Here is a 27,824-nt window from a genome sequence, read left to right as displayed (position 1 = left end):
AGTCTTGGTTGAAAGTACTACAATTATATTTGTGCGCATGTGCATCAATATGCGGAGAGCGCAAGATCTCTTGTATGTGTGGAAGAGCTCATGCGCATGACGCGAGCCTGACAGTTCCCAGTTCTATTATACGGATGTTGCTTTTATTGTTGTTTTTTTATCACGAGTGATTTGTTTGATTAACCTCGTACCTTAACGAAAACACTGTTTTATCTTTATAATTATTTTCTTTTCAAGTGTTTATAAAGATTCCAACTCAAATCGACTAAGAATTTTGGGTGGTAATGTATGCTAATTATTTCCAGGGTGAGTTAGGATGAAAATTTCAAGTTCTCTGAGCTAATTTATGGAGGTTCTAATGTTACAATAAAACTCCTATAAACTTTCATTATTTTATTACAAAACAATCTAACAATTATTACAAAATCTAAGCTATCAACGACATACGGATAGAGCATATGCAATATCATTTCAACATTTTTATTAAATCGGTTGTTTCAGCATAATTTTTTAAAACCAAAAAGTCCAGTTGTATGATGAGTAGTTTCATCTCTATAAAAAAATTTCTTCTTAAATTTTTGTATAAAAACTGAAAAGTGCATCTTTGTTCTTTGTCGTGAGTTTTTAAACAGTTTTTCTATTTCAAACTCATGGTAAAGTACTAAAAAATGTTTTTCTTGAGTAGTTTCATCTTCATAAAGAAACCCGACGGTGTTTTCTCTTAAATTTTGTATAGAGACTGAAATGTTCATCGTTATCGACAGTTTTTCACATTTTTCACTTTTTTGAACTATTTTTTCATCTCAAATTCAAGTTACCGACGATAAAACATCCTTTACCTTAAGGAGTTTCATCTCTGTAAAGAAATCCGACAGTGTTTCCTCTTAAATATTGTATAATGCCTGAAAATTTTCTGTTTGTCATTAGTTCTTCTGATTTCCAGCTTTTTGAACTGTTTTTCCATCTCAAACTGATGGTAACGTTACTAAAACATGTTTTCCTTGTGTATTTTCATCTTCATAAATAAACTCGGCGATGTTTTCTCTTAAATTTTGTATAGAGACTGAAATGTTCATCTTTATCGTCAGTTTCTCAGATTCTCCGCTCGTTTTGATTGGTTTTGAGTTCAAGGTAACGACGCTAGGTCATCATTTTCCTTGAGTAGTTTCATCTGTAAAGAAACCCAGCGGTGTTTCTATTAAAATACGGTATTAAAGTTGAAATGTTCATTATTTACCTCACTCTTTCCAGTTTTCTGTTTTATCGAATTGTTTTTCCATCCCAAATCCATTGTAATGTTACTAGAACATCCTTGTCCTTTAGTAGTTTCATTCACATAAAGAAACTCGCCTGTGTTTCTAAATTTAATAATATTAAAGCTGAAAAATGCATTTTCATCGTTCTTTTTTAAAGTTTTCGAACTGTTTTTCCACTCCAAATCCACTTCCACTCCCTGACGAAACTCGGCGGTGTTTCCTCTCATCTTTTATATCAAAGCTAAAATGTTATTTTTAACCTCACTTTTTACAGTTTCTGCTTTTTTCAACTGTTTTTCAATCCCAAATCCATTGTAATGTCGCTAGAACATCTTTGTCCTTTAGTAGTTTAATCTCCATAAAGAAACTCAACTTTGTTTCTTTCTAAATTTGTATAGAAGCGGAAATGAGCATTTTCTCCATATTTTTTTATATTTTTCAGTGTTTTTTCATATCAAATCCATTGTAACATCATTATGAGATTATTTTACTTGTGTAGTTTCTTCTCCATAAAGAAACTTGGCGGTGTTTCCTTCTAAATTTAGTATAGAAGCGGAAATGTGCATTTTCATCGTTTTTTTTTTCAATAATTTTCACTTTTTGCAAAAGTTTTTCCATCTCAAATCGATTATAACATCACTATAACATTATTTTTTTGAATTAGTTTCATCTTCGTAAAGAAACTTAAATTTAATATAGAAACTAATATAATGAAACCAATTTTTTAACCGATTTAAATATACATCTTCACCGTTTCATTTTTATTATAAGTTTTTCCCATTCGCTTTTCCATTCGAATTCCATAATACCGACCTAATCATCGAGTTTCATCTTCGGTAGTTACATTTCTTCAAAGAAACCCGCGGTGTTCACCCCCCTCACCCCAAAAAAAAATTTCGTATCAAAACCGAAATGATTAAACCCGAATTTCTCTACCGGTTTTAATGCACATCCTCATCTTCTTTCTTTCTATTATCCGCTTTATCCGATCCGCTTTGCCATCCCGAATCCATCGTACCGTCGCTATGACATCCTTGTCCTTGAGTAGTTTCATCTTCGGTGGTAGCTTCCCCGTAAAGTAACCCCCCGGTATTTCCTCCCAAATTCTGTATCAAAGCCGATATATTCGATCCCAAATTCCTCCTCGATTGTTGATTGAGATTCAAAGTTTTCGGGGGGACGTTCTTATTTCCGGAATTATATGAAAAATTCATTTTATTTTGATTGTAGTAATTTTGATCGTACGACAATCCCGATATCGTATTCGTCAAATTACTCGTATTCTGATGGTGGTAATTTTCTTGTTCGGGGATTATTTCGTATTGGGCGTCCGGCGCTAGATAATGTTCGGGGAATCCTCGATGCTTGGGGGTTTGTTCGCACGATTTCTCTTGGAAATAACTGCAACATTCGTCCGGCGAAATCGTATCGTCGGTAGTTTCCGTTAAGGGTGTTTGAACGCTGCTACATAAACTATTTTGGGATATATCTTTAGGTAATAATTGTAGACAAGAATCGGCGTTAAATTCCATATCGTTGGTATCTGGTAAAGGAAAAGGCATCCTACTTCTAACTGACATTTGTCTATTACCCATTCTATGTGCTAAATAATCTTCGTCTTCGGTTACGGTCGAAGAAGAGATATTTTCTTGAAACGTTTGTAATAATTGATTGGTATTGACGTCTTTGGGATCGGTTTTTTGTAACGAAATCAAACGAGGTTTTTGGGCTTCCATAGCTTCGTCGTAAAGCGAGGAATCTTGACCGTCGTTTCTAACGGATATGTTACAACAACTGCTCACGTCGGCGAAATATACTTCGGATTCGCTGGGTTCAGGTTTCCGCGGACTGTTTTCTTGTTTTTGGAAAGCGGCGTTTTCCACTCCTTGTAACCTCGGTAGAAATCTACAATTAGGATTTTCGTTTGGTTTGGATTCGGACATATTGGATTCCTGATAACCGTGTTCGTTTTCCTTTGTCTCTTCTTGATTATTTTGATTGAAGACGGTTTGGACGTTGGTTCGTGTAGTTGGTTGTACGTTCGACTTCACCGAGGCCATTTCAGTTCGTTTCTTCATTTTTCTAACAGGTAATGTATGGGATATCCTGTCTATACAACTAGAAGTATCTGTACTTTCGTTATTGTCATTAACTCGATGAATTTCTGGTTCCGTTGTATTCTCGTAATTATCTTTGTTATTAAAATGCGGTCTCATACGTCGAGAGCCTCTATGCAATTGACTATTCTCGTTCATTTGGCAATGGGACTCGTGGCCGTGAGAATGATGGTGAATGTGATGATACCTGAAAGATATAAAGAAAGGACATTTAAAAAGTAGCATAACGAGATATAATAACAGAAAAAATGAGCAAAAATAACGAAAAAAAAAATATAGAAACGCCTTTAACAAACGGAAGTGAAGACCACCGAAAGAAATAGATAAACTAAATAAAGAAACTAGTGACAAAAAATGGGAAACTTGAAGGAGATGATAAGAAACGAGAGACAGTAGAAAAAATAACATCAAAATCAAAACAGATTGATTAAAGAGAAATAGAAGGAGAAAAGAAGAAGAGGGAAAATAGTGGAAGAAATTGATATAAAAGAGACCGAAGCCCTCATTCAATAGTTGGTTGTAACCATTAGAAAATGAAGAGGAACATTAAGAAAGAAATGAAAAGACTAAGTGAGGGAATTGATAGCAAAACGAGGAAAACGGCAAGACAATGGAAACGAAGAGGAATACTGATATAAATATAATTGTTGTAATAAAGAACTGTGGAAAAAAACAGAAACAAGTTTTTGAGGAAATAAGGATGGTTGCAAGAAACAGAAGATAGTGAAACAAATGATTGCGGGAGTAAGGAGCCAAAATTTTCATCCAACACTTGGTTGTAGAAAGAGGCTGGAAATACTGATAAAACAACGTAGGTAAATAGCAAAAAAGAAATGGGTACAACAAATAAAGGAACTGGTAGCAAAAAGGAAAACTCAAGGGAAATATGGGGAGAAACGGTATGAATATATAGTTAAAATGAAGACATATTAACAAAAAAACCAATGTAGACTGTAAAAGATGTGGAAAGAGGCCCATAAAAACAAATTTTTGAGGAATTGAAGATGGTGACAAAAGACAGATGACAGTAGAAGAAATAGGAAAAAAGGAACCGAAACCCTCATCCAACACATTGTTATAGGTACCATTAAAAAATGAAAAGAGAAATGGATGAACCAAGTAAAGGAACTGGTAGAAAAAAAAGGGGGAAAATTTAGAGGAAAATGAGAAGACAGTGGAAGAAGTAATATGTTAAAATAAAGACAGAACAACAAAAAACCAAAAAACGTAAAAAGACACCAATAAATACATGAATGTACTAATTCAAGAAACTGTGTATAAAAAGAACAAACAAATTTGGGCAAATTGAAGATGGTGATAAGATTCAAAAGACAGTTGAGGAAATGGATATAAAAGGGCAGAAATCCTCGTTTAACACCTGTACGAAGGATCAAGAAACGAAGGGGACACTAATAAAGAAGCGGATGTACCAAATAAAAAAAACCGTTTCCAAAAATTGAAGAAAATGACAAAATACAATAGACAGTAGAGGAAAAACTTATTGAAGATTATGGCAAGACATAGAAACGAATGGAAGATATAGTCCTACTGTGATAATGAAGATATAGAGATTAACAAAAAAAATGATGAAGACTAGAAACGCCATCAAATAATTGACAGGAAGGCCAAGAATAAAAAAGGATACACTACAAAGACTACGGATGAAATAAGGGAAAACTTTGAAGGAATTTACGAAAAAACAAAATAAAAAAAATAGACATAAGAGAGACCAGAACCCTTATACAACACTTGGTTAGAAAATGAGGCTACAAACACCATTAAAAAACGAAGAAGGACTCCATGAAACTTGGGTTCAAAAATTGTAAAGAAATCGAGCAAGACAACAAGACACATTTAAATTAAGAAGAGGAAATTGGTAACATGGTATTACAAAAGTAAAATATGAAACATTCAAATAAAGGAACCGTGAGTCAAAAGACAAAAAAAAGAATAAAAAATTGATACAACAGAGAGACTGGCACCCTCAACCAATATCTGAATGGAGAAGGACATGAAAAACCAATGGGAGCACCAAAATAAATGAATGATGCAAATAAAGGACCTGGGGATTAGAAGAGAAAAACTTTCTGGAAAGATGTCAAGAAACAAAAGACATGGGAATAAAGGGTGTGAACATACTATTAGAATAAAGACATATATTAACGAAAAAAGAAAAATTATTCATAAACAAAACGGGAATACCATCGATTAAAGAATAGACAAAATAAAGGAGCTGAGGGTGAAATAAACTTCTAGGGGAACAGAGAAAGTGGAAGAAATCTTATGGAAATCATTCAACACTTGCCTGAAGGAGGAAGAAGGAGGAAGAGGCTCGTTGGGACACCAACAAAGACAAATAAACAAATTTGGTACACTTGGTTACGAGAAGAGGCTGGAAACGAAAAGGAAACGCTAAGGGAGAAATATCAAAAGAAAAATAAAAGGGAATACAGTAGACAGTGGTGGAAATGATTATAAGGACCAAAACCTTAATCCGAGAGCTGAAAAATTGAAAAAAAAATAAAAATTTATCAACGAAAAATTTGAAAGTACAAAGCACATGTGAATATTATCACTTACCGGCTAGGTGATTGCATAGGCCTTCTAGCTGGTGAATTTGGATTTGAATATGGCGGCGGAGGACCCCATACGTACACCCCTCCAATCGGTGGTCGATTATCTAAAATACTATAAGATCCAGTGGAGCCCGTCATTTGTTCTTGTAAATTATTGTCTCCCCCTGGTCTATGACTAAAACCGTATTGACTATCGGCACTACTTACACCTTCTTGGTAAGTCATTGGACCGTCCCTGAAATACAATACTTGTTAAGTATTTATTTAAGTTACAAGAATGTCATCCGACACCAAAATATACCAAGACGATGAAATAGTCACTAAAAACAACAATTTCGAGCTTCAAATCATTATTTTGTACAATTATGTAAAAGTTACCAGCTTGAAGGGTAGTTATAGACTTTAATATGTTGAATTGATTGTTTAATATTAAAATAAACATTCTAAATTCTTCCAGACTTCAAGACTTAATACTAAAAAAACACAAATTCGCTTTAAAATAAAAATAAACAGCAGGGTAGGACTGGCTCAAATAATATAAATATTTCTAATTAATTCCATGTTAATTTGAACTGGATAAATAATTAAAAATTGAGTTGTTTCTATTAAAAACTTTTGGTTTGAGTAAAAACCGCAGAAATCCTCAAAATCTTGTTGATAAACAACAAAAAACAAAAAATCCAACTGAAAACTGACTATTAAATATAATAAAAAATTAAATTAACAACAACAGATTTCTCCTATCTCGATATTAATTTTAAAGTTTGACAACGTTGTTCAATTGTGACATATACTATCTAGTAGTTGAAAATGTTAACGAAGGAAACGGAAATGACAGATAGTTACCTTCGGGAGTTGTTTTGTGAAACATTACTCCTACTCCAAGGTAATCGTCTCCAACTCCACCCGCTTAATGGTCTGACCCTTGTATGATCGTCCGGAATATTAGTGGTACCATCTTCCGGATTAGGGGAATAAAAATTTCCGACGCGACCTGGAGTCCAAAACCTACAAGGAACATAACGATAGCACCCTGTACAATAATTTTTAAATTAAATTAAAAACAGGTTATTAGGGCATATACATTCAGTAATGGAAATTTGGAAAGTTTTATTATTTTGATTTTACTATTGAAAATCATTGACGAAATCAAGAAATACGAGGTGTGCGAGAAAAATAATCATTTACTGAAGTTTTCATTATTTAAAGATTTCAAAAACAGCTAATTTAAGGCTATGCATAGGAGAAAAAGTCAAAAACTTACAAAACCGGATGTATTAGAAGGATCAGGATCTACAAAGATCCATAGGGAAAGAATATCTTACAGATGTCGTTACTGTTCAAATATTTAAATAAAAAATACAAAAAGTTCGAGGCTACAAATAAAAAAGAGGAAGCAAAAAGATACAGGAATAGATGTACTAGAAGGATCAGGATCTTAGAAGCTCCATAGTGGCAATGAATGTTCTGCAACTGAAAAAATGCAGCCGCAGCCTTTTCCCAGTTTTGTATCAGAAGGATCAGGATTTACGAAGCTCCATAGTGAGAATGAATGTCCGATAACTAAAGAAATGCCTTTTCCAAGTTTGGTATCACAAGTTTTTTACTTAAAGGAACAGGATCTAAAAAGCTTTGCAGTGGGAATGAATAACCTACAACTGAAAAAATGCAGCTGGAGCCTTTTCCAAGTTTTTTACCAAAAGGATCAGGATCTAAGAAGCTCTTTAGTAGTAATGAATGTCCTATAACTGACAAAATGTCTTTTCCAAGCTTTGTAGCAAAAGGATCAGTATCTAAAAAGCACTGTAGTGGGAATGAATGTCCTACAACTGAAAAAATACAGCTGGAGCCTTTTCCAAGTTTTGTATCATAAATATCATGATCTAAGAAGCTCCATAATGGAAATGAATGTCTTGCAACTCACTAAATGCAGCTGCAGCCTCTCCCAAGTTTTGTATCAGAAGAGGGCAAGAACTTTAGAAGCTCCATAGTGGGAATGAATATTCTATAAATGTCGTTTCAACAACAATAAACAACAATAAAATACAAAAAGTTCATAGGTTTATATAGAAAGAGTAGACTAAAAGATACAGGAATAGATGTATTAGAAACATCAGTGTAAATAAATATCTTACTTGGAAAATGCAACAAATTTAAAGCTACCAATGGGAAAGAAGAGACAAAATCTTACCGGAACCAAAATACGTCATCCTGAATGTCTAAAAGTGGTAATGGGAAGACCGCCTTTGGTAGCAGCAGTTTTCAATTGAATATCTTTTGACTATTCTGTCGCAATCTTTTGAATAGTCTCCATAATCCAACACGAATTTTAATAAGACTCAAATCAGGATTATTGATCATTATTTCAACGATAGCTGTACACTTTTATTTCCTTGATTGTCCTATTTTGAAGTTGAAGGTATTCCTGACTTTGACTTATGATAAACAATTTTTCTCGCACACCTCGTATAGTAAGGAATTAGTCCATAGCATTATAACAATTTATCCACTCTTCAGTAATTAGAGGTAATAATTTTATTTTTAGTGTGATAATTAAATAAATTCTATAAATATAAAAGAATATAGCGAACGTACCTATCTGGATTCAAATGATTATCCCAAGGATACACATGTGGTCCTGCCGGTATGGAAGGATATCTGCATTCATCACAGCAACTGCAATAGGTAGAAGGTGGTACCGGAGGACCTCTAACAGAACTATGATTACTGGAAGGTCTCGAGTGTTGTTGATAGAACGATCTACACCGCAATTCCAATTGTTCCCAATACATTTTCTTTTTTTCGTGACTGTATATCGAAAAATAAAATCAAATAATTAATTTCACCTTCGAGCAATTGTCTTTTAGACACTAAATTATTCGCCTCACTCTCTATCTAGTTTTAATCGGGATCTATTCTCACTGATCTGTGGCGATTAATGTGTATTATTAAGGTCGGGTAAGCAAATGTATAATAGGCACATTATACAATAGTCTTGAATGAAATTGATTATTAAATATTTTTATTATGTCTATTAATTCAAATAATTATGTTTATTTATAAATAATGCATGGAAAACAGGTAAAAATAGGTATAATTTAATATTTATGCCAATTTCAATCGAGTTATTAAAATTTTTTAATGTTTATTAAATCATTATTATTAGAAAACATTTCATCATATAGGTAAAGGCCAAGTTAGAGGGGAAAAAGAAGAATAAACTTATTAGAATAGGTTATTTAAACCTCAAAAACTAATTGTATTGTAAACAAACGTTATAACTGTGCTATTTTACTTATTTTCGAAATAATTTTTGAGACATTTCAAATTTGTGAAGTTGAGATGACCTAGAAAGTGTTAGTCAAGATGATAATTCGTATTCTACAAAATCAATTCTTAGGGGAGGTACGAAGCACGAAGAATTAAATCTTTACATCGAAGCAATAACCAAAACCAAAAACTACTGTTCATAGATTACAAGCAAGCCTAGTATAAGCGTTGCCAAACGTCCCGATGTTGTCGGGACGTCCCGATTTTCAAAACAAAATTAAATGTCCCGCGTGGGACAGGCTCAGTCCCACTTTTCGGAGATAACTACAGAAGGTTAACGGATATGATTTGTTTTAGTACATGGAAAGCCGTGAGTTGCAAACAGAAGTTGTTGACGTCTTTTTGTTCTTAAATTACTGGAGTATGTGTATTAGAATCGCTTAAAGATGAATGAAACCGATAGTGATGTTTCGGATTGGTAAGAACTAAGTTGACACACTGTTCGCACTAGCACTACACCGACACTCACAATTACACTGACTGACGCGCGTTTCGACGAGACTGAAGACTGTTCACATCACCACTAGACAAACACTCACAATTGCACTGTCTGACGTGCATTTCGATAACCAAGTTATCGTCTTCAGAGACTTTTATACAAGCTTATCAAAATTTTTTCCCAAATTTCTGGATTTTTTGATATTATAGTTGAAAAAACACCTTTATAGTGAGAGTATCCGAAAAACCATGAAATATCAAATAATTTTCCTCAAAAAATATAAAAATCGTGTTAGTTTCCGCATCCAATATATAGTTTTCCGTAAAATACAATTTTCGTGAATTTTCTTCAATTTTCCGTTTTTTTTTTAATTTCTTATTTCTCACACCTGTTGATATGTTTCTAGGACGTTTTGATTTTAAGTCACTTCTGATTTAAAATTAGTTTTTTTTAAAGACATGTAATTTTTTTCGAAATTCTCGTATTTGAAATATCCTTTGTATAGAAATTTAGTAGAAATTTTTTTCATGTCAATTGAAATCTGAAATGTTGTTCTATAACTCTCCATAACTTTGTATAATCAAAAAAAAAGATGTTGCATTTTTTCTATGATAGTTACAATGTTCCTTTTCCAATTTTCTTGTATTACAACGTTGCCATTGCACAATTCTAGATACTATAAATTTATATAGTGATATTTTTCGAAAAAAAAATTATTCGAACATTCACCCTGTATATTTCTTACAAATATGAAACTGAAGGAATTTAAGATGAACAGTTACATAGATACACGTTCTCTCAATTGATTCACCTTAAAAAAAATCGATTTCTTTAATGGCTTCGGAAATATAGAATTTTTTATACAAGCTTGTCAAAATTTTTTCCCAAATTTCTGAGTTTATTGATATTATAGTTGAAAAAACACCTTTATAGTGAAAGAATCCGAAAAACCATGGAATATCAAATAATTTTCCTCAAAAAATATAAAAATCGTGTTAGTTTCCGGATAAAATGTATAGTTTTCCGTAAAATCCAATTTTCGTGAATTTTCTTCAATTTTCCGTTTTTTTTAATTTCTTATTTCTCACACCTGTTGATATATTTCTAAACATTTTGATTTTAGGTCTCTTTCCATTAAAAATTAGTTTTTTTTAAAGACAGGTAAAAATTTGACGTTTCTACCTATTTTTGAACAACTGCTATATTTTTAGAACTCCTGTTATCAAAACAAACCTCTTTTCACAGAAATGATCAAAATCTGAAACAAAATTTTTCATCTTACCTCAGTAATTGGTAGACTAGCATACAAGAAAAAATACAAATTAATATTCCAGTAACGGATAATCCGAACATGGCTCTGAGACATGCATATAGAGCTCCGTGTATAACTTCGCAGTCTGGAGTTGAATCGAAAACGTATCTCATTCCTATAATAAATTATTATTATAATAAATCATTATATTAACTATACTCGTGAGCAAAAACTTCGACTCAAGTCGCACATTCGCGATCGAAAGTCTCTCTATCTATCTATCTATATATATATATATATATATATATATATATATATATATATATATATATATATATATATATATATATATATTTCCCTCTTTCTATCTCTTTATGTATCTCTCTCTTTCTCCCTCTTTTTCTTTTTATCTCCATCTATCACCAGTTCCAATAAAAACCAACAGATTTTTTTGTTGTTTTTATGGTGTTTTTTGTTTGTTTTTACTTTTTTGTTTAACTTTGATTTTCTTCTTGTTTTTTTTGTTTTCTGATTTTTCTAGTTATTTATATATTTTTTATTCGTTTTTAATTTCTTCTGTTGAATTTTTAATAGGAAAACGAGTAATTGGTAAAGACTGTTTAGCGCACGGACCATATTTTGTGATTTTTTTGCTTTTTTATTGTATTTTTTGTTTGTTTTATTTTTTTATTTTATATTTATTTATTTTTTTTCTTGTTATTTTGTTGTTTCCTAATTTTTTTAATTGTTTTTATTTGTTTTTAATTTTTTCTTAATTATTCAATAGGAAAGGAAGTAATTGGTGATGACGGTAAACTCTAAAAACAGCAGTCAAAAAAAAATCAAAATAAAACAACTTTTTGATTTATTTTGATTTTTTTCTTGTTTTCTTTTGTTTTCTAATTTTTTTTTTAGTTGTTTTTATATTTTTTGTTTGTTTTTAATTTTTTTTGTTTATTATTCAATAGGAAAACAAGCAATTGGTAACGACGGTAAACTCTGGAAACAGCTGACTCATGTATAACGCACTAGCCATATTTTGTGTTTTTTTTGTTGTTTTTCATTATTTTTATGTGTTTTTTGTTTCTTTTTACTTTTTTTGTTTGATTTTGGTTTTTTTCTTGGTTTTTTATTGTTTTCTCACTTTTTTTAGTTGTTTTTATGTTTTATTGTTTGTTTTTGTTTGTTTTCAATTTTTTTGTTCGTTATTTAATAGGATAGCGGGTAATTTGTAACAACGGTAAACTATAAAGATAGCAGACCGACTCATGTATAACGCACTACCCATATTTTGTGATTTTTTTTATTGTTTTTATGTTGTTTGTTTTCTTTTGTATTCATTTTTTCTTGTTATTTTGTTGTTTTCTAATATTTTAAATTGTTTTTATGTTTGTTTTCAATTTTTTTGTTCATTATTTAATAGAAAAGCGAATAATTGGTAACGACGGTAAACTCTAGAAACAGCAGACTGACTCGTGTTTAGCGCACGGACCATATTTTGTGATTTCTTAATTGTTTTTTGTTTCTTCTTGTTGTTATTAAGTTGTTTTTGTATTTTTTTGTTTTTGTTGTTTTGTATTTTTTTTGTTGTTTTTCTTTATTTGTTTGCGTGAAAAGTGTGGTTATTTTGAAGCTAATGCCATTATTTTAAGATTTTACTATAAAACTACAATTTCGTGTTCGTGTTTTTTGTCAGTGACTCACGATTGCAGGGGTGTCGAATTTTTTGCTCACGAAGATAAATCAAAGCGGTTTAAAAACGGAAAACCCTACAATAACATTATTTTTAGATAAGTTATAGATAAATCCGGCCTTACCTTCATCAGTTGCTGCGTGAGCTTCTAACAAAACCGAGTAGCAGGTACAAGTTTTAGTTTTTTGGGTATAAACGCATTCTCTTAAAGTCTGTAACCGATTCATATGAATAACAGTTGTTGTTATTGTGACCAATACACAAGTTAAGGCACATACTAGACAGGAAACGCCGCAAATTTTTATCTTGAACAAAAAGAAAAATATCAAATTCGTCGTAAGTATCATTGATTGTCTAAATTGATCCAACAATCTAGAACAGCTAGAATAATTCGAAGGTTTCAATCCAAAGACTTTAGCAAATTCCACTTGGTTCATGACCTCAATTTCCCGTATGTTAGAAATGTGATTCTGAACGACAAATAGAAAAGCTGAAGGTCTAAGGAAGTTTTCGTCTTTTAGTAAAAATCTCTCGGCTTTTCACGTGACCATTCGCGCACGAAGTTTTCTACCTCCGCTTTGTTTTCGAATCGCTCTTCACCAAGTGCCGTTTCCAATGAACCAAATAAATTATATCCCCATGGCGACAAATCAGGAATATAAGGAGGTGATTCTCAATCTTTCCAAGCCGAGCTGTAAGCGATCTTGCGTTGTCTTGCAGCAATATCGCGTCGTTTTGATATCTAGGAAGGTTTCACTGTGTTTTTTAGTTTGTTGTTCACTATAATACTGCGAGTACTACACAGTTTGTTGTTCAGTGAGAAAATCAATCGCAATATCCTAAAACTCGCTTTAGTTGACGCGCCTTTCTCCACCTCCATAGACGCGCGTTTACTCTCCGGAATATAGAGATGAATTCAAGTCTTCTCTGTGGTGAATTTCGTTGCAGTCAATTTTCTCTTAATACCGCTGCAGGAAACGCGTTAAAACTCCCCGAATTTCAAAAATTTTTGCACCTCTCTGTCTAAAATTTTGAAACGCCGCGCACGTGGAAAGTTTGTCACCATTTTATACACTTGGGTCTTGGAAAGGAACTCATCCCCGAATTTCCTTGGATTTTACATTATATTTGACAATAAAACGTTGCGCAACAGACACTGGTACATCCTTTTTGCTCAGGTTATGCGGTCCAGTATTTTCTCTATGATTCCTAACAGATCAGTCTAACATTCAGTGCAGCCCCTTTTGCGAAATTAATTTTTTCGCGCGTTTATTCAAAAATCCCGGGTTATATTTGAATCACCCTCATAATTAAATCACTAGTACTTAAAGTAGATATAAGAAATGTCGTTGCCGATTAATTTTCTTTTTAATTTGTTATATTACTCAAAATCAATGAAGGTAAAAATTTTTTGTTATATGAAAAAAGATTTTGTTCGTTGAAATACGAAATGTATCTTACCAAAAAACTGTATCTGTTTTTCCTCTTCGCTAAACTCATAACACAAATTCCAGTTAGTATCAACTGAAAAACAATAAAAAACTAAATATATTTTCCGTTATTAGAAGAATTCTTCTACATTAAAAAAATAATAATCAAAGATCATTGTCTTATAAAATTGGTATTCAAACCCAAAATTGATTCCAAATATTTATTATAGAAGATTTGTTATAAAACAAAATAGTTGTGGCCATCATAAGTATGTGAATAAAACCAAAATTTTTTCCAATACATTCGCAATAAATAATTTTTTCTCGGTTTTTAGAGGGACAGAAATGAAAAATTTTACATTATATGGTACACATTCAAATAAGTTATCACTGCTTGATTTGATTAAAAACTTCCATTTTTCTACCAGAATTATACGTTTTAGGAAAGCACGGTTTTGTCTTATTTTCTTCGATTTTTGGGGGGTGCAAAATATTTAATAGTATGTTTCTGGTAGTACAAATGAAAACGTAACTAACCATTAGGATGTCCGCTATTTCCCAATATGAGTTTTGGTCTGCAAACGCAGCTCAAATTTTAGGTTATAACCTAAAAATAGAATATCAAACCCAAACCAGCCCTTAATATTCACGTTAACCTTTTTGTAGTTAATTTTTTTTTCACTGAAACAAGTATGATAAAAAATACTTAAACAGCTTTTTCTTGTAAGAAATTCAAACTCTACAAACAAGATCCGAATGCTTTTTTCGATAAAATCTACGGTTCAAAAGTTATTCAACGATAAAGTTGTAAGTTTTGTAGCTCAACGCAACCTGAGAGAACTACCTGTCATTTGAGTTTATAACCTCTCTCGATGAAATTATGTTTTAAATTTATTCGTTTTGTAAGTTAACGCCATCTACGAGCAGCGTAAGAGAACTATCTGTCATTTAAGTTTATAACCTCTCTCGATGAAATGTTTACCCAATAAACCTCCAATAAATAAATTGAATACTTCTGAGAGCTTGAAAAATGAATTGGGGGAACCAATTGAAACACTCGACTATGACAATAAACTTAGAACTAACATACAAATACTACAATTGCTATTTTATCAAACAAGGCAAGCAAAAGTGTTTTTTCCTTCTCTTTTTTGATAAAATAGCAATTGTAGTACTTGTATGTTAGTTCTAAGTTTATTGTCATAGTTGAGTGTTTCAATTGGTTCCCCCAATTGATTTCACAAGCTCACAGCTGTATTCATTTTATGTTTTGAAAAGTTTATTTGGTAAACATTTCACGGACAGAGGTTATAAATTCAAATGACAGGTAGTTCTCTCAGGTTACTCGCAGATGGCGTTAAGCTACAAAACGAATAAATTTAAAACGTAATTTCATCGAGAGAGGTTTTAAATTTAAATGACAGGTAGTTCTCTCAGGTTGCTCGCAGAGGGCGTTAGGTCACAAAACTTACAACTTTATCGTTGAATAACTTTTGAACCGTAGATTTTATCGAACAAAGCATTCGGATCGTGTTTGTAAAGCGTTGAATGTCCAACTTGAAATATTAATTGAAAAATATTTTTAATTACACTCGTTTCAGTGGAAAATCATTAACTGCAAAGAGTGCAAAAATTACATGTCATTTAAATGGAAAATGTATTATGATTTGGGCACAGGTTAATGTGAATATTAAGGTTATAACCTAAAAATTTGAGGTGCGTTTTCATACCAAAACCCAATTTGGGAAATAACGGGCAACCTACTAACCATGCGCGATTTTTCTATAAAATCAATCAGGGTATTTCCGGTCAAAAAATCTAAATTAACCTACAAAAACTGTCATTAGGAATATTTGATATATATCGATGAATCGAATCGAATCGAAAGAAAACATCGATGTTTGATGCATCGAATAACATGGATGCACATATAAAATGTAGGTGCATAGGTCTGAATAATACAATTTGTAGTATATCTTACCATAGTTGCAGGCACAAATGTTGGTACGGTTTCGAAATAGACCAAAGTCGAGGTATACGATCTAAGTAAAAAGTATACAGCCAAAAATAAAACTCCAATAAGTATGGTAACGCTTCCGCTAATGCAACAGCATATGACATATTTCCTGAGACCTCCTCCGCTATGACTCGCTAAAAATAAAGCAAAAAATAATATGTTAATAATAAAAAAGGTACCATCCAGAGATTAGGTACTCATACAAAATTATTTGTTGCAAAATTTTTGTCACTATTCGCATTGCTCAACCTCAAATTCTCCGGCAGAAAACTCTTCTACAGGAACTGGTATTGGACCTTATTAATTTAATTAAAAACAAACTTAAACTATCCCCGGTCACGATTATCCAAGTTAATATTTATTGCTAAGAACAATAAAAAAAGTTTCAGCAATAAATAAATTTATCGAAAAAAATAATAAATTCGCATTAACTGCGTATCCAAAAGATCACGACGAACAAAAGCAGTTATAAATTGAAAAAAACTCAGATTTATTTATATATTAAATATAAGACTGGTAGTTATCCATGGAAATCCGGGATTGTTGCAGCCCTCAACTGGATTCCCAATTGTTGGAGTTGAGTTTGCAAATTTACTGAAATTTACTTTGATTTAAAATGTAGATAGGTAGAGGATGATTTAGACAATAATCAGAGGTTTTATTGAATTTTTCTAATAAAGTGAGAAGTCGATAACAAATTAATTTCTTCAAAAACTCGAATGTTTGAATAAATTAATCCGAAATGATTACTGGAATATACAAAATGTTAGAATAAAAACATAACTAGCCGTATGGCTTGTTACAATCTTTTTTAAACCTACTATTTTTATTTGGTCTATCAATTTATTCCTTGGTCTTTCTTAACATTATTTATTTGAGTTTTAAGCTGCTCAATAGATCCAGGAGTTCTCTATTATACTAATTACAAGTTTTCAGACGAAAAATTCTCAAAGAGATGTAATGGGGGTGAATAATTAGGGAAATGACCCGGTTTTAGCCCATTAGACTTCTTTTCAAAATGTTATTTCAAATTTGAAGAAAATGAAAAAACTAACACTAGCTATACAACAAAATGTTGAAGGCGGAATCTTCAAAAAACTCCTAAAGTTTAAAAATATTGTTAAATAAAATATCGCACACAAACATTTTATAGAGTAAGACATTAAATGATTTTAAAATTTGAAATATGTAAAAAGAGAGGATTAAAGTGTGAAATAAATTAATATAATTGAGATGAACAATAATTTTAGACAAAAATATGCCAAACATGGTAATTTATTCCCGTTGAATGCCGGAGATCCAACATCAAGGTCGTTGGTCTATAAATATATGGAACAGTACCTGCTATTTTTTTCAAAAGACAAACCCTTAGCCATCGTGATATATTTTTACAACATGATGATTGCCTGGCCATATATGGGATTTTTTCAATCAAACCTACCCTGATAAGTAGATAGAAGTTTATTTATTTGGCCACCCAGATCTCCAGACCTAACTTAGATTTTTATTTATGATGTTAAATAGAAAATCTCGTTCACACCACCACAAGATACGATATGATTAAAAGAATACGTCAGCGATTGATTTCGTGTATAGAAAATGAAGAAAAACATTTTAAACACCTAGAGCATCACTGAATACTTAATTAATTATCCAAGTTGTTAATTGTTAGATTTGTTACATGATTTATTTAAAGATTTGTTTTCATTGTGAGTAATATTAACTTTACATTTAGATAACGCCATTTAGAGATGACAATACGATTATTTTGAGAACAGTTTAGATTACTGCAGGTAGGTCAATGTAAGAACTTTAATTTTAAATTTCCGTTTGGGTGAATCAGCTTAATAAAATCAGTAATCAGCTCGAAGAAAAATTCTAGTCACAATATCCATAATAGATTAAACAACGCCCTCTAGCATTCACGATACTAATTAAATTACTTAGAATTTATATATTTTGTATAGCTGAACAAAAGATCTTTCAAACAATGTCAAGTTTGTAAAAATCGGCTAAGTAGATCCGGAGGACAGAACGGAGGCATTTTTTTTCATAACAAAGTTCCCACTCTCCCTCACGTCTTTTTTGAAGAGATAACTAAAACCTTGTCAAATGATAAATGCGCAGAATTTACTGAAAAATTGGGAAAATGTCAAAAAAATTATTTTTAAATTTATGGGTATTTTGAAATACGCCTTTTAATGGTGTACCTAAAATTCTAAAAATAATTATCCACGTGTTTCTCAGAGTCACTTTCGTTATAATTTTTTTCCCTGAAGCTGTAATATAATTCCTTTCTGAGATATGCCAACGTTTGAAGCATTGCACGCATCGTGTAGTACCGGCTTTACCCAATTATATATTTGCACGTTTCCGAACGCCCCTGGTTGGTTCAACACCTTTTAAAAACAATTTTTGTGGGTTTTTTCTACTAATTTCTTAAACTAACTGAAGGTGTAATATGATCCGTTTCTGAGATATGACTGGCGGCCTTTCTTAGCATCAGACAAACACAAAAAGAATTGCCCAAGCAATTACCGTGAAATCGTAATCAATTTCTATCTAATGTATCTACAGAAACGACAAATTTTGATTCAAATTATCAACAAGAAACAATATGTTATAGAAAAGACTTTGGTTAAGCCGGTACTACACGATGCGCTCAACGTTTGCACCAATATTCGCCTTCCAACTTACGACTGACAATTAGAAAGAAGCCTGGATGCACTGCTGCAACAATGCGTGGCAAAAAACAGCATACAACAGATATAAATTATCTTAAAATAAACTGGATGATACTGGTAACCCTGTTTTTTGTTACAAAACACTAGCAAGAGGACCAGAAGTGTGTGTTGGTTCAAACTTCATTCGAATGTTTGACGTTGGTCAAAATACCTTCATCGAATCGAATCGGGCTTTACACAATTCTATATTTGCACGTTTGCGAACGCCCCTGGCTACTTCGACACCATTCAACAAGAATTTTGGTTGTTTTTTCTACTAATTTCTCAAACTAACTTCGACAAATATCTCATGCAGTTGATAACAGAAAATTTTTTACGAACATATGTTAATTCATCCTAGATTTTTACCGTACAACAACGTACGAGTTTTTCTAACAAGTACAAAGCTGTGATAATATTTTTGTATTCGAATAAACGTCTCACCTGTGTAAGGTAAATGAGCGTATTGATGCAAGGTAGGCGGGATGTGGTATTGTACAAATTGCATCACTGGATATCCCTGCATCTTTTAACACTTCATAAAACAACTCACAAACAATTTTTATTAGACTAAACCTAAGTTGCACTTCATTATTGTCGTTTCCATTGTTTCCACTATCAATATCATTTCTAATAACAACAAAATAAGATTTAGACATCAGCTTTTTACAGAAGCTGCAAGTCTTATATGAATTTTGATTTTGGAGGGACATCGATTACGCTGTCAGAGCCGGACTACCGAAAGAATTGAAATTTAGACTTTCCAAGCGATTTAAATTTTATTCCAGTAATTTCTTGTAGCCTCACAGGGACTTTTCATATAATTCTGATCACAATAGATCGATGGTTATAATAACTTCGTTTTTACAAAAATAAAGATCAATTTAACACGGTAAATTGCGTTTTTCTGGATAAAAAAATTGTTTTTTCATGATTTACCGGAATATAAATAAAGTTCAGTACAATAATTTATTATTTATATAAACATTCACGATTAAATGTTTACTAAACGTCACTAGCCCGTAAAAGCTATCAGTTTCCGAAGGTTACATCGAAGATAACATAAATAACAAGAATGAAACATTGTGACAGGAGACTATATTGGAAGTACAATTAATTTAATCAGCATTTTTCTACATCTAAAACAATTTGTCAAAATTGTTTTTATGGCTGTCATAATTCTCGTTATACGTATGTACTTGTTTTATAATGTGACCCATTGGGAGCTTGAAGAGTCCCACGATCAAATGCCACTATCACCAAAGACTAATCTAGACAGAGAAAAAGTTGAATCGCTGATACAACTTTTAATTTCGGTCCAAAGACTTTGTAACTCCAATTAAACGAATGTTCGATACTCAAAACAATAAAAATGAAATTAATTAGTGATCTCGCTGATATCTGTTTTCTTTTTTTCGTAAAATAAGATGTCATCAAAGTACCACAATGATGTAAGACCGTACAAGATATATTTTCACATGAAATAAGGGGCTTTAAGTACGTCAAAATGCTAAATATTTGTTGCTTAACCAATTAAAAGGGTGAGGTTAAGTGCAGTGACTTGGTCGACCGTTATATCAATCCTTAATAAATCTTCTTATCGATAAAAATGTCAAAGACTTCAAACATTCACTTGAGAATAATTAAAATTTGTTTATTTCTGTATTTTTTCGAAAAAGAGGAATTAGAAGTTATGTGTTTATTGATTAAAACAAAAAAATTATTTTTTCAAAACATATCAATATTATTCTAATTGAGCGATAGCAAATTATACCCTGCCAGATGTTCGTTGACAGAACATATTTTTTATGAATGTTACTCTATGGATCATGAATCTGTCGAAGTTTTAACAACATATATTGCTCAAAATGATTATTGTATTAATAAAAACACTGATTCACATAATCATAGTGTAATCTATGCATATCTTTTGATTTTGAAAAAACAGTTTCTATAAATATTCATTTGTAACGACAAAATCTATCAAACTTCAGTATATTTCATAACCAACCCAAACTTGAATAACTTTCATTTGGAAGGTCTCCGATTTTAAAGAAAAAACAATTGAATAGCAACCAAAATCAATAAACTTCATATTTAAGCCTTATTGTAATTTTAAATGTTTCTATTTGAACGTAATGATTTTAAAACTTTTAGAAAAATGTATTTGAATGTACATATGTGAAGAGTGGTAGAGAGTGATGAGTCTGAGGAGTCCAAGCTTGAGGTTGTTGGATCTGGGAGAAGAATTTTGTGCACACATCAAAAAAAACGGCAAAGGTTCGGTGATAATTTGGGAATGTTTTAGAGAAAAAGCGATTGGTGAAAATTGAAGGGATTTCGAAGATAGGAGGCTATCTTCGAAAGCTAAGTTTTGGCCACCGCCTCATCGCAAGAAAATTTATCTGCCAGCATGACAAAGATCCTAAACATTCCTCAAAGAGTATCTGAAAAAATTTGAAACGAAGAATGTAATAATTTGGCCTTCACAGTCACCCGATCTCAACCCGATTGAATTGAGGGATAGACCGGACAGGAAAGCTACAATGTAGCGTCTTACTTCCACTTCACACCTTTGGAATATTCTAAAAAATGAATGAAACCAAATAGACGACGATTATTTGTCGAAATTATTACAGGGAATACCAAAATTTTGCGCCTAAATAATAAAAGTTGATTGTATCGATAAATGACATGTGTGATGTAGTTTTTACCACCTAAAAAACATAACGCACACATAAACTTTTATCCACGAACTAAAAAAGCCTCTAAATTTTAGTAAAAATGATTTTAATGGGACTTATTCCGGTCCTGTCGTAGAAAGCGTTGCTATAGTTACGTTACTACGTCTTTTCTGTCTAATAGTCAATATCTCCTTCCATTTCGCTCCATGTTTGTCCCCTACCATCCCTTAACTACGCACCACCGCATAATTTAATTTACATCTCGAATTAAGAGGGTTGAATGTTATTTTTTATATTAGAATGACACCATAACAAAATTTCGAAATTTTATCATCACTTTTTTTTGGGTAAACAAAAAATATTCACAAGGAAATAAATCAGGATGTAATGAATCAAAAATACTTACATATTCTTGGTCTATACCTCGACCCGAGACTTCCATCATACCTTGGTCTGGGGGGTGGTCGTGGCGGCAGGGCGGGCGGTAATGGCGAAACTTCTATCCTATCGTCAGCGTCAGTCTTCCTCACCTGATCCGTTTGTTCGAACTCTGCGATATCTTCACAGTCTTCTTGTTTATGGCAATTACAATTACCCCCTTTCATTTTGGAGGAATGTGTTATCTTTGGTGAATGGCTATGTGCTACAGTATGGATGTGATTAGATCCATGACTATTATTTACGATTTGTTGGAGGTTCCCCGAACGTGAGTTAGTAGATGGTTCCGTTAACGGTTTTTCCGTACAGGTACACGTATGGATGTGAGTGAGAAGAACGCGGTCGCTGGTTTCGCTCGATTGGTAGTTGATTTCCCCTTTTTGGGGATCGGGAGAAGGAGTCGACATCTTTTGGTAAAGATGTCTACACAACTGGAAAAAGAAACAAGTCTGATTGATGAAGAAGTTCGTATATGTATGTCTTCTATGGTTTCAACGTTTAGCAAGCTCTTTGCTTTTAGATGCAAAAAATTGTCGCACTGCATTTACAACATCTTTGGATTCAAATTTTTCCCGCGTAAAAATTTCCCCGTGGATCTGACGGTGTAAGGACTGGACAAGCTGCTGGACTGACGATGGTTAGATCACCATCATATCATTACGAACTAAACCCGATTGAACTGGTATGGGCATAGATAAAAGGAGAAATTTCAAGAAAACATAATTCGTTTTAAGATGAATGATGTTAAGCGGTTGTTTTTGGAGGTTGTAAATAATTTGAAGACTGAAATTTGGGAAAAAACAGTTAATCATACGATTAAAGAAGAAGAGAATATGTGGAAGTTGAATAATATGAAACGATCGTGCTCCTTATTGTGAATATTGGTTATAACAATTGAATTTGGATTGGTAAGAAGTAGCTCTAATTATACTGGTGAGTTTCTTATTAAAATTATTATTTATGAGCGTAAGGCTGTATAGAAATCAAGGTTTAAACCATAATATAACCAGTATAATACAATTTTAAAAACCAATTTCCAATTAGAAGAGACCTAAAATGAAGACAATTTAACAACAGACACATACAGAAACTAAAGAAACATGTTCATTGAGAATGATGACTTTTTGGCAACCTTAGAGTGAAATACATGTTGGAACGGATATCAGTCGACAATTCTGACATGAAGATTTACAGGTCCAATAGCCAAAGGGTTATTTTCAATATGTTTGAGTGCCTAAGACGAAAAAATTGAGTTTGTACAGATTTGTCTTAAAAAAAGCTAATAGTGATCGTTTTCGAAGGTAGTATAGTTGCTCAATTATCAATTGCAGAAGAAAATTATGCGAGGAACAATCAATATTTCGATAAACATCTAACAAACCGACAGTTTTTGCTTGGCAAATTTCGTTTTCCAGAAAAAACGGGTACAAAAAGGGTTCAGTTCACGTCTGGTACCCTGTTTAAACCAAACGCCCTTACAAATAGGTACAATTTACTCGTCTATTTACGTTTTATACTTTAATATTCAGTTGTAACAGGTTAACGAGGTATATTAATGATTTTTCCAAGTAGGGCTACAATTAAGTACATCTGTTTAAATAACGGCGTTTCGAACCAGTTTTTATAATCTTCAATTGATATTGAAAGAACTATACCAACTCTGTCTGATATATTAGAGAGTTTTCTATGCAACTGAATTAAAAAAGGAGAAAAATTAAATAGAAGCAACGATTCTTGACGATATAAAATCAAAATTAACAGTTTTATTTTTGATGTAATCTAAAATTTTATATCTTTAATTTATAAGGATTTGATAAAGTATTGCTATTAATATTAATAAAAGTTAATAGTGCCTCCTGTGAGGATTGAACTCACGACCCCTGGTTTACGAGACCAGTGCTCTACCACTGAGCTAAAGAGGCAACCATCAATACTTCTTTAAAAATATTATTCACTCTACGAGGTTTAGAGCTAGTTTCAATTAATAACAAACAAATTGTAAATTTTTTCCTCGTTGATATGTGATTCGTAATTCTTATAGAAAAAAATAAATAAGGTGAAAAACAATTGAGTCCTGACACATTTTTGTGAGAAATAAATTTATGATTTTGAAAAATCTTGAGTATTTATCAAACTCCAGTTCTATTATAAGCACTAGAAAGGGATTTTTTTGTTAAAGAAAACACCTCCGCGTATTTTACACCATGGTTCGATTTCCTCGAAAAGATTTTGATAATGGTCAATTAAAAATTAACAGTTGCTTTGTGATTGGTAGATTCGCTCCACATCACTGTCTATTAAACCAACCAGTCAAATTTCTGTGGCATACAACTCGTGACGATGTTTAATCCGTTGAGATAAGAATGCGCCAACTCGGGACCGGGATATTTCAGGTAAACGAAAAGGTAGTCCGAGTACATAACACAACTTGTGACGGATTTATTAGGAGTATTACCTGAAATTTCGTACCTAATCCACCTTGTGAAGTTAGAAAATCCAAAAATTAAAATTGCGAAAAACTCTAAATTGCATCTTATCATTAAGTAGGAACTAAATAATGCACACTTGCAATAGGGCAATCCAAACCCATGACCTGGTTGTAACTAGCGCCATCTATGAGTGCCAGATATAAAAAAAAGTTCATCGGATAGATAAGCTTTCAAAACTTATTCTTATAAAATGTCATTACAACGTTGCCAGTAGTTTCGGCAAAATTGTACAAAATGTGTATAATTTTTTTCCAGTTTTTTAACTATTATAGTTAGATACCTTTTTATGAATCACTCTGTAATTACTACAATAAAATTTATCGTGTAGACGGCGTATACGATGGGTGTAAAGCGATGTTCACACGATGCTATTCATAAAAATTATATTGTAATAATGAGGGTAAGAAAAATGTATTTTCGATTTAAAAAAAAATGTCAATAGTATCCCGAAGGGGCAGTGGTTGTAAGCACAATGCAGTAAGAAAATACAAATGCTCCCTTTATTTATAGTAGAATCAAAGAAAGTTTTACCTGCTTCTGAATATTTTAGACAAAAATCTATTCAAAAAAATCTATAAACGTGAATAATAGGTTTAAATATCTTTTCAATCTATATATATGAACGCAAATAAAAGAAATTCCTGCGTGGTTAGGGAAAATAATACACTTGTCGGTGTGAATAGACAGGTAGAAGCTTTTAACTACCCCATTTTACAGGTAAAACTACCAATATCGACCGGTAAAATTGCTGATAGGGGGTGGATTCACGTTTTAAACGAACAATATGGTATAATAAATTGACGCCTATTTTTATATACGTCAAACTTGAGAACTGATGTTTTCAAATTGTTTACATCAAAAAACCTCAAGAAAGTATGTCAAAATGGCCTTAATCTGCAAGAAAAAAAATTGCAAGCCATAAATGGGGCACTGATTCTATGTGTCTAATATATATATCATAAAACCAAGAATCGACTATGGTTCCAGTGCACACTGCACTAAAATCGTTACTGGCGCACTTCCAACAACACCTATTGAAAGCCTTCACTGTCTCACTGAAGAATCAACTTAATATGAACTATGCAACATCATTTTTGTTAAATAAAAATAATCCTGTTAATCAATAACAATATGAAAGATTTCTCTTCAATTAACTAAGCTTGAATGAACACTGGAGAACTCTATGTCATATTAGAGGCACTAATCATCGCTAGAAGAAATCTATATAATAAAATAATAATATCAGACTCTATGAGCTCCATCCACACCATTCAGAAACTTCTTCTCGAACATCCCCTACATATTATCCACCAATTCAAGGTGAACGTATCGAAAGCTGGTGTTCCATTCAGAATTGAACGTTCTACGTTGCTCTAATGGAACGATGGAGACGTGTCGCGAAAAAACCGGCGACCATTTGCTTCGAGGTGCTTCGTGCGTGAACAACTCTTGTTGGATTTGGTGGGAAAACCAGCAAAAAAGGTGCATCAAGATGGTGCTTCATCACCAAAAGACGAAGCGAGTTGATCGGCACACTTTTGTTGGTTTAATCCATTCAAAATGTCAAACTTTATGATGGAAATGTCAGATACCTCAAAACTTGAATAGAAACCTTTGTATTCTAATTTTACACAAAAATTTATTTGGTGTTTGTCTTCTTTAATTTCTCATTATTTTAAAATCGTGATTTCAACTGTCATCATCTATTCTATAATCGCATTTGTCTATGATCCCATCCATCGTCTTCTGTCGGTCATGCTTTAACTATCTCATGACTTGTTTATTTATCGAGTATAGTGAACACACAGGTTCACACTATCACTATACCAACACTCTCAATTACACTGAATGACGCGCGTTTGCACAAGCAATTTATCGTCTTCAGTTTCTGAAAAGCATTCACATGTTTCCTAACCTTAAAATTTCACTTGCAGGAGAAATTTTTCAACAGCAAGTATTGAAAGAAAACTATGTTGAAAAATAAAAATGATTATCGAAAAAAAAATGATTTCTTTGCTCGGTCGGAAACTTTTTAGAAAACTTCCGTATACAGGAAAGGATAAATCATAAAGAGGTTTTATTAGAGACTCGATGCAAACCAAAATTACGAAATTAATCTCTCTCAAAGTTGAATAAATTACTTAATGGATCAGTATTCGTAGAAGAGGTTAAGTTTTTACGAAAATGGCCCATTTATAGATATAATTGTTGGTTAAATCCCAATATGAATTCATTATTATGTTGAGAAAATGGCACTACTGACATAATTGATCACATATTTGAGAAAGGCTCAAAGCCGACCCTGTTTAAGTGAAAACAACTCTGTACTATTAATATTAAATACGCTATTCACTAGTAAATGATTGTGAAAATTTTCTATATAAATTAAAAAAAAATCTTCTTAAAATTCCGTGTGTAAATGGAAGTACATTGTTTTGGTTGTTTTGGTTGTTTTGTAAGATATTTTCCACATTTTTCGATGTTTGTCCTATGTGAGAAACACGTTAATTTATTTGATTTAACATTACCCAAATGTTTATGTAATTAAGTGTTATTTAATTTTACGTTTGCAGTATTTTTATACAAGCAAAATTTTAAATTAATTTTAATATTACTTTTTTCAATATTTTATCTATCTCTTTAACGTCAGTGAAAAATGTCGAGCTGAAATAGTAAACTACGAAATTATTCTATATACATACGAACTAACAATCATTACAACCTAACCTAAGTTTAAAATTTAAAATCGAGTACCTGTTCTATGCGACCATATCGGTTACTTCCTAAAGTTAACTGAATCCACGTTTAAAAATATATCTATTAAACACTTACATTTTATAAAAACACTATAAAATCACGCATTTTAGAGTTAAAAGCACCATCAAACTGTCTATTCACTTTTGCTTGTAGTTTATTTTAAATTCAGCATGTGGTTCGCTAAAACATAACAGACTGCTGTCAAAAAATTACAAAACGTTAAATGCTTAAAATGAACCGACAGTCGACTATTGTTCTTCTTCGAGTCGAATAAAAGAACCAGAAGGTTCTTATTACGTGACAAGAACCTGATTAAAACCAGGCTATTTTCAACCGTAACAGCAGCTGTTTAAAGAAATAATTTGGCATATTACGAATACCGGTTCTGCTGCAAAATGCTAGACATACAGAGCATAAGAAAGAGACCTTGGTAAAAGAATGTTATCCCTTCCCTGTATATTGAGTTTAAGATCGGTTCTTTATACTGTAAATTCTTAGCGTTAAAAACGTCGTTGCCACATCGTCTTTGGTTATTACGAAAAACAGATTAATATATCCTAACAAACATAAATATAATTTTGAATTTAAAGTCTACAATAAATAAAAAGAAAATATTAAATGAA

At 32.2% G+C, this 27,824-nt stretch overlaps 1 protein-coding gene and 1 non-coding gene across 5 annotated transcripts; both read right to left on the bottom strand.

Annotated features, from left to right (window-relative positions):
- Nucleotides 1–378: 378 nt before the first annotated feature.
- On the bottom strand, nucleotides 379–27,601 carry LOC130894209 (uncharacterized). 4 transcript variants are annotated; one of them, XR_009059304.1, is made up of 10 exons: nucleotides 19,278–19,544; nucleotides 16,075–16,244; nucleotides 14,125–14,187; nucleotides 12,788–12,968; nucleotides 11,001–11,145; nucleotides 8,545–8,757; nucleotides 6,796–6,957; nucleotides 5,954–6,184; nucleotides 1,238–3,560; nucleotides 379–1,171 (listed from the first exon to the last, which is right to left on the bottom strand). XR_009059304.1 is itself a non-coding variant. In XM_057800851.1 (10 exons), exons 2-10 carry the CDS (start codon nucleotides 22,360–22,362, stop codon nucleotides 2,198–2,200), a joined length of 2,967 nt encoding a protein of 988 aa, XP_057656834.1. In that variant the 5' UTR covers nucleotides 22,363–22,386; nucleotides 27,199–27,601; the 3' UTR covers nucleotides 379–2,197. The 4 variants fall into 4 exon arrangements, 3 of the variants coding, with proteins under 3 accessions (XP_057656834.1, XP_057656835.1, XP_057656836.1); XM_057800851.1 differs by lacking the exon at nucleotides 19,278–19,544 and adding exons at nucleotides 21,924–22,386; nucleotides 27,199–27,601 and having other exon boundaries at nucleotides 379–3,560; XM_057800852.1 differs by lacking the exon at nucleotides 19,278–19,544 and adding exons at nucleotides 21,924–22,386; nucleotides 27,277–27,601 and having other exon boundaries at nucleotides 379–3,560.
- Trnat-cgu (transfer RNA threonine (anticodon CGU)) lies at nucleotides 23,806–23,877 on the bottom strand. The gene has a single exon. It is a non-coding gene; the product is annotated as a tRNA-Thr (tRNA).
- Nucleotides 27,602–27,824: the final 223 nt, after the last annotated feature.

Source organism: Diorhabda carinulata, chromosome 5, assembly GCF_026250575.1.
Source record: "Diorhabda carinulata isolate Delta chromosome 5, icDioCari1.1, whole genome shotgun sequence".
Lineage (NCBI taxonomy): Eukaryota > Metazoa > Arthropoda > Insecta > Coleoptera > Chrysomelidae > Diorhabda > Diorhabda carinulata.
The sequence above is the reverse complement of the archived record's forward strand: the minus strand, read 5'-3'. Positions and strand labels throughout refer to the sequence as shown.

Coding starts and splice junctions, on each gene's coding strand:
- LOC130894209 (XM_057800851.1), bottom strand. CDS start 22,362: ATGTCGACTCCTTCTCCCGATCCCCAAAAAGGGGAAATCAACTACCAA. Junction 12,969..14,124: donor AAAACAGATACAGTTTTTTG/GTAAGATACATT, acceptor TTTTTGTTCAAG/ATAAAAATTTGCGGCGTTTC. Junction 6,185..6,795: donor TCACAAAACAACTCCCGAAG/GTAACTATCTGT, acceptor ATTGTATTTCAG/GGACGGTCCAATGACTTACC.